The following is a 12,418-nucleotide window of genomic DNA, read 5'->3' as shown; positions in this document are numbered from 1 at the left end:
CAATGCAGAAATGCAGTTTTTTTTATGTTTCTGTTGATTTTTGCAGAAATAAAAGGCCAAAATTAACTATAACTCTCAAACAACATATGAAAATTTGATGTTTGTACTCTCTCTACTGGGGTAAGATCTATCAAAGATCAAATTTTCATATGTTGTTTGAGACTTATAGTTAACTTTGGCCTTTTATTTCTACAAAAATCAACAGAAACATCAAAAAACTGCATTTCTGCATTGGAGATGACTTTGTGATTACCTTTCAAGAAAATAGGCAAAGGGTAACATAGCAAGACCGGCAACGATTTGCCGATAAGTTATGTAGACATGAGGATTCATTCCATGATTGAAGGAAGCTTCAGTTATGAAGTACAAAAAAGTGTAAGCAATTTGAGCCAAAACCATAAGGATGTGAGGCTTGAACCTTTTGTAAGTGCCTATGGTAGTCCCCATAGCTATCAATATTTGTAGAAATCTCAAGTCTGAAAAATAATGTTGAGTTGAAGAGTCCTATCTATCTATATATAATAGGAGAGGAAAAAGCACTTAAGAGTCCTATTCTAGTTATACTAGGAATCTTACTACAACACAAATATCTATCGAGAGGAAAAAGCGATTATATGTCAGCACCACAAAAATCATATTTTTAAATAATTAAAATATTTTAAAAATTAGTTCCATGTAACTAAAAATTTAAAAGTTAAAAAAAATTCCCACAAAAGTTTGATGATCTTTTTTATGAGATTGAGTTTAACACGAGATTATATTCATTCTCATTATAATCAGGAGGAGATGCACAAGAACATGAACTTGAAAGGAAACAAAATTGAATGTATTTAGGGGATAAATATGGCCGCCTTTGTCTGTTGCCAAACCATATGTACTCTCAACAATCTTTTCGAATCTCTTGTTTCAATTTAAATTTCCTAAAACCTACAAAAGATCAAAAACGAATATGAAAAGGTAAAGTAGTAAAATAAACAAATTGATCCAAGTTAAAATTGCCAACATATCAATATAAAAGTAGTATGTCTCAATTTATATGATACAATCTTCTGTTTAAATCTGTCTAAATATTTAAAGATAAATTACCTAAATACACAATTTATTTTACTATATTCTCTAAAATTTTCTATCGTTTGAAAAATTACAAAAACCCCTATTTTCCTATTCTCGAATAAAGAAAGATGAAGCACAAGGAGATAATAATAATAAAATATCACAAGCAACAAGAGTAATAAGAGGCTCTCCAGCAGTACAATCAAAACCTCCAGGCAAACGTCCTGGTGTTGGTGGTCAAACTGGTTGAAATAATACTTGGAATTAATTCCAATTAATGTGTGCTCATTAGATAAAACCAACTTATGTATACTTGGTTCAATTTATTTAGAGTGTTTTTTTTGTGTGTTTATTTATTACTAATTTTTCGATACGTGCGTTGCACGTGATTATCAATTCAGAAAATGTAAGTGAAGATTTGAATAATAAGGTTTGCACAATATAATATTGCAGATTTTTTTGTGAATGTTCAATGTGGATCGTCAAATATATCTCTTATTCACACGAACCTATGAAGATGGTCAATGCAAAATTTTATTAGTTAAATGCAATAATGTATATATTTATTTCAATATGATGAGGTTCAATCATGTAATTAGTCGTATCTCACCAATATTACCTTATAGACGATATTTGTTGTGCATTTTTCTTGTCATCTAACCAGATGTGTTTTGGACGTGTATTCCACTTAATTTGTTTAGATCTCATATAAACATGTTGAGAACAACTACATTTTATTTTTTAGAACTATTTTTGTATATTAATTTTTATTTATAAGTTATAACATAATTGATGATGTTCTTTTTGTTGGCTCTCATATTTGACTTCTCGATTGACTGTGTACATAAATCAAAGATAGTAATCTAACTGTCCATAGTTAACTGAGAAAGGTTTCCTTTTTTTTTTAACTGAAAAACAAACATTAAAATAAAAGAATATATTTTATCTGTGAAATCATTTATATAATCACATGTTTATCTTACACCCAACAAAGATATAGTTTATATACTTGTAAACAATTTTCAATTTATTCAACCAAGCATGATTCGTCCAAGGAAAAATAACAACATTGTGTTATCACATATATATGAGCGGTATAATAATATGAAAAATTATAGGTCAAAAGTTAATATATGGAAAGATGAATGATAGAAATAATTAATGTAATAATTATGAGAATTCATAATATTATAACTAAAGAATGTAAAAGAGTGTGAATAACATTTGCAATAATTAGTAGTAACTTATACTTACATAAATAAATAGGACATTTAATTAATGCTACTATTTTTTTTTATAGTTATTAGATTTTAATTTAGTGTAGAGACAAAATGAAAATGTTTACTCCATATTACTGAATATAAAATTTATTTTGTTAATGATAAATTTTAAATGATTCATAAATATTCACATATTTTCACATTTGTTGTGAGTTTTTTAAAAAAAAAAAGGAACTCGGAAATTTTAATATATTTTGACGTTAGAAGATCTTGTTAACTTGATAATATATTCGTAACATATATAAATACCTACCCAAATATATATATATATATATATCATAAAAATTAACTATTAAATAAATAATAAAAATTAACCAAATACAAACTTCAACTGGCGTTATTAGAAGTCATATGAACTTTTCTTAGTCGAAATCACTGAAATATTAATAAATACTAAATTAGTAAAACAAAAGAACAATGTTTACATAGTAATAACTATTTTGAAACAACCTTCCTGACAATCTAAATCACAGAAGTAGCATTTATAAATAAAATCTTCGAAAACTTAAATATACAATTTAACCACCTAAATAACCTCCATATAACAATAATTTAACTTTTCACCTACATAACAATAGAATTTTTACAAAACAATACAAGTAAAAAACAAATGATAAATTATAAAACAACAATACACGTTCCTATATTCATAAAATTTCATTCCTTAATTTCCTCTCATTTTGTTATTTACCTTCCACAAATCTCTCAATAATTAATCCCTCAATATTTTTATTTCCTTATTTTTCTCCTCTTTTTTTTAAATTTTTTCTTAAAATTTTGAACCAAACAGGTTCTCTTTTTCTCTCTCCGCCTTTTTTTTTCTGAATTTTTTGTCTCTCATCTTCTTATTTCTCTCTCTCTTCGTCTCTTTATCCTCTTTTTTTTTTTACCATTTCTTACCCCATTTTATTTTCTGAAAAAAATTCTTTGTTCTTTTTTTTTTTCTCCCTTCAATTTTTTTTAAATCATATTTTATACCAATTTAGATGGAATATATAATCAAAAATTAAATTTATCATCAATGTATGAATTTATTTATTTTAATTTACTTGGTTATAATTTGGTATAATACACTCATTATGGTAAAATTGAATTAGATTAATTTGAACTTGACACCAAAGTTAAATCATATTGTACACCATGTAAATTAGTTTAATGATACTAAAAAGTTGGTATATATTTTATTAGATTATGGTGTTACGTATTATAGGGTTGTAACATATAACTAAAATTAACTTTACAATCAATTATAAATAAATATCTTTTATAGTTCTAAACCAACATATCACCAAAAAATTAGCCATGCCATACATCAAAGTATTTACACTATAACATATTGCAACTTTAAATCAACAAATCACCATTATTTTTCAACTAACAAATCCACTAATTATTTTAAGTTGTTAATTTGTTATAGTTATTAAAATTTGAACTTGACACAAAGATTACACCACATTGTACACCACGTAAATTAGTTTGATGATACTAAAAAGTTGGTATATACTTGATTAGATTATGGTGTTATGCATTTTAGGGTTGGAACATATAACTAAAATCAACCTCACCATCAATTATAAATCAAGTTTTTTTTATTGTTCTAAATCAACATATCACCAAAAAATTAGTCATACCATACATCAAAGTGTATACACTATAACATATTGCAACTTTAAATCAACAAATCACCATTATTTTTTAACCAACAAATCCACCAATTATTTTCAGTTGTTATAGTTATTAAAATTTGACTTGACACAAAGTTACACCACATTGTACACTATGTAAATTAGTTTGATGATACTAAAAAGTTGGTATATACTAGATTAGATTATGGTGTAATGCATTCTAGGGTTGGAACATATAACTAAAATCAACCTTACCATAGATTATAAATCAAAATTTTTTTATAGTTCTAAATCAACATATCACCAAAAAAATTGGCCACACCCTCCATCAAATTGAAAACAACAAATTATCAATATTTTAACTATATCATCCATTAAAATATATACACTAAAACATATCATAGTTAAAAATCAACAAATCACCAATTATTGTACCAGATCGTCCACCAAAGTATATTCCTTACATATCACTATTTAAAATAACATATCATCAATAATTGTACCAAATCGGCCACCAAAGTATATACACTAAAATATTTTTATTAATGGTTAATGGTTATAAATGCCAACTTAAATTTTTCTTGAATTTCAATCGTCCTTGATCTTACAATTGGACTCCATAATTACATAGTTGAGCTTGAGCGTGATCTAGCGAAGGATGATTGCGGATGAGCCTTAAAAAGCTGAATTGCTAATTATGAAAGTTGGAGTTTCATAATCTCTTTGAGAATTAAGAGTTACTGAAAAAAGAGTATAAGGGAACTAAGTATTCCTAAATGTAACACTTTTACATTTAAAAGAGAGAAACGTTGATTTCTAAGTGAGTTTATGAGTTCAGAGATGTTTTCGAGTATCACCTCTTTTGAGAGGATTTTTTGAGTAATTACCTTAAATTGAGAAAGAGTTGTGTTTTATACATTTGAGCATGAGTTTATATATTATTGGGAGTAGTATTGCACACCAATATAAAGATAAGTTCAGACAACTCACATTCCTCATAAATCATGTAGCCAACATGGGTAAATGATCGTACTTTTTAGACGACTCTTCATTGGTTTTAAGCATAGCTTAGTGGATCCACTTAGTTGAGGTGTTTTATACCCGGGCAAGTTGTAGCACAGTTCTGGCAGCGTGGGTGAGACGTTGTATCATCACATAGCTCATAGTGATGGTTGTCGGTTAGAGAATCTCTCAAATAAGAGTAAAGAGAAAGAGTATGTTATTGTATTTTTATACATTTTGAGTTGATATCTACTGTTAGGGATGTACATGACCGGGTTGGTTAGGTTTTTTCAAATATCAAACCAAACCATTTGTGTAAAAAAATTAAATTTATAAACCAAATCAAACTAATAAAATTTGGATTTTTTGAATTTTTCAACCTCGGGTTGGTTCGGGTTTTTCAAATACCAAACCAAACCATTGTGTCTAATTTTAAAATTTATAAATCAAACCAAACTAATAAACCTCCGATTTTTTTGGTAAAAGTTTTGCATACAAACATATAATTAACTTGTACTCCAAATATTTCTTTAGTCCAACCAAAATGTAATTATCTAAGGTGTTTCTTTTTAAAAAAATAACACAAAATATGAGATGAGTACTAATGACACTAAAATATTCAATAAAAAATAATAATGAAATCATCATATAAAATAAATATTGCAAAGTCATAATGAAAATGATCATAATTTAAAAGTACTAAATCATGCTAAAATAAGTTTAATAAGTATTAGTTACATTACTAAATATTTAAGGAAAATTAAAATTAGATTATGCATTTTAATTGTCTAAACCAATGTAAAACTAAAAAACCAATATTCAATATTATTNNNAAATCAATGTAAAACTAAAGAACAAATATTCAATATTATTGTCATTCATAGTATTGAATTGATTTTCTTTTTGCATTAGTATTAGTTTGATTTTGATTTAAGTTTTATTATAATTATCAACATCTATGAACTATAATCTTTATTGGACCATTTCGAATTCTAAGTTTTAAACTTGAAATAATATATTAAAAGATAAAAATTATGAAATAGTATAAGAATTTTTTTAAAATTATATCAAAAGTAAATATTTTTATGTATAAAATAAAATTTTAAAATTACATATATAATGTCGGGTTGGTTTGTTCTCGGGTTGGTTTTTTTCGTTAAAACCAAACCAACCCAAATATAGTCGGGTTTTTTTTTCCAATACCAAACCACTAGTCGGATTATTTTTTTTCGGTTTTCGGTTCGGTTTTGTACACCCCCATCTACTGTTTTAAAAGCTTTAAATATTGCATCTCTTATATTTTTCTTTCATATTGGAGTTGAGTTGAGGTGAGTATGTCTTTTAGTCTTATCAATTCAGCTATATATGTTTTCAGTTTTTCCCTTACATGCTCGTACATTCAATGTACTGACGTCATTCGACCTGCATCTTATTTATGATGCAGACACATGTGTTTAGGGTCATCAATATGAGCTTCGTTGATACCATTGGCACTCCAGCTAGCTTTGGTGAGCCTCCTTGCTTACCGGAGGGTTTCAGACTCAAATTTCCTTCTTTGTTAAGTTGTCGAAGGTCTTGTCCCGACACCTATCTTAGTATTTAGAGGCTTCATAGTTAGTTAGAAGTTGAGGAGTCTCTCCATATTTCCCTTGTTGATGTTTTGAGACTTTGAGTTGATTACTTATGTTTATTTAAGTATTCCCAGACTTTTATTGAGTTAAGTTGTTATTGAGACATTATGAGGTAACCTTTGCATTTGGAGTTCCTATTTTGCTTGAGTAAGCCTTCCGCTAAGTATTCGGCCAGTCAAGGGTTCGCTTGGGGACCAACAATGGTTCTCGAGTGCCGGTCACGTCCAGGGTGTAGGCTCGAGGAGTGACAGTAAGACGATTGTGTCTATTTGTTCAATTTTATACAAATTTAAGTGTCTACTTGTGCACAATACTCAAAATTGAAAGGGCATATATAAATATTAATTAAATGACATATTTATATATTATGCCTTTTTTTAAAAAATATGTCAAGCCAACTCTATTTAATCCCAAATTTTATGAATTCATTCGAAACAACCTAGTGAACGATACTCTTGCAAAACTGACATCACTATTTTTGGAGTTTTAGGTTAGGTTTAAAAGCTCAAAAGGACAAGGTCACGGGTTGGGTCTCCAACAAACAATATGATGGCAATATCTCATCACATGTGGAGAGATTTTAGTGGATTTTGCTTGACATAAGCAGAGGCGGACCCACCTTGTTCGGTGGGGTGTATGTATATCCGTTAACTTCGGAAAAAATAATGTGTATATATGTATATCTATCTTGAGAAATTGGCAAAAATTATGATATAATTAGCAGCGCACTCGTAAATAGCATAAGCGTTTTCTTGTGTTATTGGTACAAGATAGAGAAACCACTTGTAAGACTAGAATTCGAATCCAGTAAGGCTATTTGTTTTCATGAACTTTTCTAGTTAGTTTTTTGTTTTATTCTACAAATGGAATTTTATATGAAATTTCAATTTCAAAATCTCAATCTTATAGGAGGGACTGAAAGAGACATACCTAATTTGTTTTTATCGTAGAAGTGTAACAAATAGATGCATTTAGCATTTTATCTTTAGTTTAAATTCATATAATCATATTTTTATATATAAATTTAACTAAAATTGAAACTTGTGGTTTAAATGAGTGGTAGATATTTGTGTGGCTAGAAATCATTCATTAAGATTAAAATGAACATTTTAAAGTTAAATATAAAAATGTGTCATTCTTTTTAGACGGATTAAAAAGAAAAATAAAACATATAAAATGGGACAAAGAGAATATATAAAATTTGCTTTTGTGCTTTTTTTTATAAATTTAAATTTAATTATGTTTTGTCTTGTCTGGTTTAGCTAAACTTCTTTCATAATATTACTTAATTTAATACTCCACTGGTTTATTCAAGCATTCAAAACATAGTTACGAATAAAGAAAGTGAAACAGGTTCTGAATATCACAAAATGAGGTAAACAAAACACATCATAGTAACTTAGAAAAGAACACCATCAGAAGAGATGCTGATCACTTCTATGTTTCGAGAAATGTGTTGTTGATTTTGTTAAGCCTCTTCACTACTTCTTTCATGCTTATTCTTGATTCTGCCATTTCCTTTGTGCAGTCTAAACCCAATTCTATCATGGACCCTATGCAGATTTCACTTTTACAAGTGATTTGTTCTTCCTCGGAAAAAAGATTGGCATCCACAACGTCCATCATACTCCCTGAAAATGATTGTGTTATCCATTTCCTCAAGTCAAGATTTTCATTGCATATCTCTTCATCTGTTGGCCTTCTTTTCATCAAAACCTCCATCAACATGATGCCGTAACTGTAAACATCACCACTAGCCGACACTATTCCTTCTGAGCCGTACTCTTAAAAGAACGAAAATGAAAAAGAACTAACTCATTTGGATATAGTAATAATGCTCATACTAACAAAGACTTGCTTTTTATTTAGTCCTAGAATTTTCAAGGGCTTGATTTTGATAAGAGAAAAATTAAATAGAAAGGTTATAATTTTAGTATACCTGGTGCAATGTATCCAAGAGTGCCCAATGTCTCGGTTTGTGTCATGGACTTGCTTACGGCTAAAATCTTAGAGATTCCAAAATCACCAACATGCGCCACCATATCTTCATCCAAAAGAACGTTGGCTGGCTTTATGTCACAATGAACTATCGCAGTGTCATTGCCATGATGTAGATATTCAATTGCCATAGCCGCATCAAGCATTACAGTGACTCTTTGAAGAAGGTTCAAGTGGCGAGCTTCTCTGTACAACCAATTCTCAAGACTCCCATTTGACATATATTTCAGAACAAAGGCTCTTATATAGTCACTAGAACAAGTAGTAACCACTGGAACAAGATTTCTATGTCTGACATTTCTCATCACTTCGCATTCTGTATCAAACCTCTTGCATACTTGCTCATTTTCCAAATCCAGAACCTTTATGGCCACCATAGTTCCACTTGAGAATGTGCCTTTGTACACAGAGCCAGAGCTTCCCTCACCAATTAAATTGGATCCATCAAAATTATTTGTTGCTCGTTGAATCTCATGATAAGAAATCAATTGATAAGTTTTGATCTCCAGAACCTTTTCAACATCTTTGGACTTCCCTTTCTTCTTTCGTTTCATTATCCAAATTGAAACCAACAAGAATATCAGAAAGAATGAAATAACCACTGGAGTAACAATTTTTAGCACAAGTTTCTTAGACACTGATTGTTGTCCAGGATTAGTGATAGGACAAGCGGGAAGCTCCAATATGTGCATTCCACATAGACCTTTGTTCCCGAGAAATGATAGCAGAGTGGAATTTACAAACACACCACCACTGGGTAATTCACCTTCTAAATCATTAAATGAAACATTGATGCTTGTAAGGTATGAGAGTTTTTCCAAAGACTTAGGAATAGTACCTGACAATGCATTTAAAGACAAATCCAAGTCTTCTAAGCTCATCAAGTTGGTAATGGATAATGGAATTGAGCCTGAAAATGAATTGTTTGATAGGTCAAGAGACTTCAATCTTTGGAGGTCTCCCAATCTGCTTGGTACCTGGCCTGAAAAGTGATTACCGGAAAGATGTAGTTCTTCAATGGCTTTCAGTTCTCCAATAGTTGGTGGAACTTCTCCCTCTATAGAATTATGTGACATGTTTAGGTAGAGAAGTCCACTCATCTTCCAAAGACTCGAGGGAAATTTTGGTGAAAATTCATTTGAACCCAACGAAAGATATAGTAGCATCCCAAGATTTCCTAAACATTCTGGAATTGATCCAGAGAGTTCATTACCATCCATTTCTAATTCGACCAAATTAGATAAATGGCATACCGCCTCTGGAATATGTCCCTGCAATTTGTTGTTAAATAGGTACAGACCTTGGAGTTGTTTAAGCTTACCAATCTCTGGAGGAATATATCCTGTCAAGTTGTTTTCATTAAAGACTAGGGATATAAGACCGCTCATGTTGCCTATACTTGTGGGAATGAGGCCATAGATGTGTGCATTTCTTATATCAAATACTTCAATAGTAGATGAAAGATTCCCAATAGAATTGGGAAGAACGCCATTCAACGGATTGAAACTCACATCTACATATTTCAGCATCCTACAGTTCACCAAAGAATTCAAGAATAACAACTTAGGCTCTCTTGGTTCATTGGTAAGTTGATTATGATCTAGGAACAGTGATTGCAGCTCGCGAAGATTTCCTAAATTAGTAGGAATAGCAACTGTCAGAAAGTTATAATTTAGCGCCAGTATCTCAAGCTTGGAAGCATTTGCTATGTATTGAGGAATTTCTCCTTCGAGCTGATTGAATGCCAACATAAACTCTTTAAGGTTCGGAAGATGAAGATCGGTAGTGGCTGGAATTCTACCTGAGAGGTTATTGAAACTGAAATCAATCGCTTCCAAAGAAGATATATTGAAAATAGCCTTTGGAATTTGACCAATAAGATTGAAATTCTTGTGAAAGTTTAACACCCTCAAATTTGATAGCTTCCCTAATTCTTGAGGAACTTGTCCCTCCAACCGATTGTCCCCCGAATCAAGATGTTGCAGAGTGGAAATATTGCCCAATGAAGTAGGAATAGTTCCACTTATTGCATTCTCACTAATTAAGAACATCTCGAGCTTGGCTAGACAATCAATATTTTTGGGTATGTCTCCAGTTATGTTATTGAAAGATATGGACAAAATTTTGAGCTGTGTGAGTTGGCATATGTTAGAAGGAATGCGACCAGAAATTTGATTGAAAGATATACTTAGTATCTTCAGATTTGACTCAATATTCCCTTCATCAAGCAAGAGAGGACCAGAAAGGTGATTCAATCCCAGAGTTACGCCAAGTAGTGATGAAATGTTAAACAGTGATCCAGGAATAAAACCTGTTAACTGATTATCAACCAAGGACAAAGATGCAAGTTGGCTCAAATTACTAATTTCCATTGGAATGGTACCATTGATTCTACTCCCAGACAAATCGAAGTTCATCAATTTTGTGGCATTACCAACATAAGGAGGGATTATACCCGTGAGGCTATTGTTCGCGAGATCTAAGACTTTGAGTTCTGGTACATACCATGGCCCTTTCCACATTTCACCACTGAGTTCATTGAAAGCCAATGAAATGATTTGAACTCTCTGGTGTTGAAATAGACTTGTTGGAATACTTCCTTGGAGCTGATTGTTTTGAAAATCAATGACTCTCAAGCGAGGCAACTTGCCAAGTCCGTAAGGGATGCCCCCATTGAATAAGTTGTTCTCGAGATTGAGCTCTCTGACAAGCAATGCCCTAATCCCGGTAATTGTGCCTTGAAGTTGCAAATTAGGAAGAGCCAAGGCCACAAGCCTTAGCCTTCTTGCACTGCACGTGACACCGAACCAAGAGCAAAAAGATGCATTCTTGGTCCAATTATTAGCCAAAAATTGATTGGGACTTGTAATAAGATTTTGGAAAGCTAGTAGGGCTTGTTGGTCAGTATCATTTGAGGAAGCAATTGATATAGGAAATTGAAGTAGAAAGAGAAGTATCAATAAGAAAATGTGCTTCTCCATATGCACTAGACAAATGATATAGTTGTTTCAAGGGGATCATTAATTTGTGTGTGGTATTGCCAAGACCAAAGTTACTCCACTATATATATATCGCACCAAACACAAATAAAATTGTTGAAAAATGAATCTGTCCATTTTCTGTTGACACTACTTGGGTTGTGTTTCACAATAGTAGATTGTTACAGTGAACGAACTATTTACTTAATTATGTTTTCAATAAAAAAAATTTGAAAAGGACAGTTGCATTGTGTTTCACAAAAATCTTTCAAATCAACCTTATAAGGTTGTGTTACATGTAAAAGAAAATAAAATAAAATGCAACACACATTCAATATTTTTTATGGAATACTTATCATCATCGTCGTCATCATACTATACTAAAGTAAGAAGATGCTAAGTCAAAAATTGAAAGACGAAGAAGTCCATAAAATATAGAACGACCATTCACTTAAACATACTACTCGTATAGTATTATTCTTGTATTGAAAAGAATTTGAATTTACCTTCCAAAATTTAATAAAGTTGTATTAGCATGATACTAAAATGAGAAGAGAAATGTGTGCAATCAGCTATTCATCAAATGTCTATACTCAAACACACGGATGGCATACACATATTGATTGACTTAACATGAACACCCGATACGAATAAATTTTTATGGGTTACCTTTGAGCTTTTCCACAGGGGACATTATGTGAAGACACTCACTTAAATGCTTGTATCCAGAACCTTGACAATTTGGAAAATGATTTTCAGAAATTTTCCAAATTAAATTCAACAAACAAATTAAAGCTGTAGAAAATCTCAACTTCTTGACTTGGCTATTTCCAGTTAAACAATATTGAGGG

The 12,418-nt window shown here is 30.8% G+C and overlaps 1 protein-coding gene across 1 annotated transcript; it reads right to left on the bottom strand.

Moving 5' to 3' along the window:
• Positions 1 to 7,901: 7,901 nt before the first annotated feature.
• LOC102578869 (LRR receptor-like serine/threonine-protein kinase EFR) lies at positions 7,902 to 11,570 on the bottom strand. The gene is made up of 2 exons (XM_006346730.1): positions 8,531 to 11,570; positions 7,902 to 8,375 (listed from the first exon to the last, which is right to left on the bottom strand). The coding sequence occupies exons 1-2, from the start codon at positions 11,568 to 11,570 to the stop codon at positions 8,029 to 8,031; spliced, it is 3,387 nt and encodes a 1,128-aa protein (XP_006346792.1). The 3' UTR covers positions 7,902 to 8,028.
• Between the last annotated feature and the right edge of the window lie 848 nt (positions 11,571 to 12,418).

The sequence above is a fragment of the Solanum tuberosum genome, unplaced genomic scaffold (genome assembly GCF_000226075.1).
Source record: "Solanum tuberosum cultivar DM 1-3 516 R44 unplaced genomic scaffold, SolTub_3.0 scf00086, whole genome shotgun sequence".
In the NCBI taxonomy this organism is placed as follows: domain Eukaryota; kingdom Viridiplantae; phylum Streptophyta; class Magnoliopsida; order Solanales; family Solanaceae; genus Solanum; species Solanum tuberosum.
This window is presented reverse-complemented; position numbering and strand designations above follow the sequence as displayed.

What these genes read in the sequence shown, in the direction of transcription:
- LOC102578869 (XM_006346730.1), bottom strand. Translation starts at nt 11,570, where the DNA reads ATGGAGAAGCACATTTTCTTATTGATACTTCTCTTTCTACTTCAATTT. An exon ending in TCTTGGATACATTGCACCAG is followed by an intron (nt 8,376 to 8,530) that starts GTATACTAAAAT and finishes CGTTCTTTTAAG; the next exon opens with AGTACGGCTCAGAAGGAATA.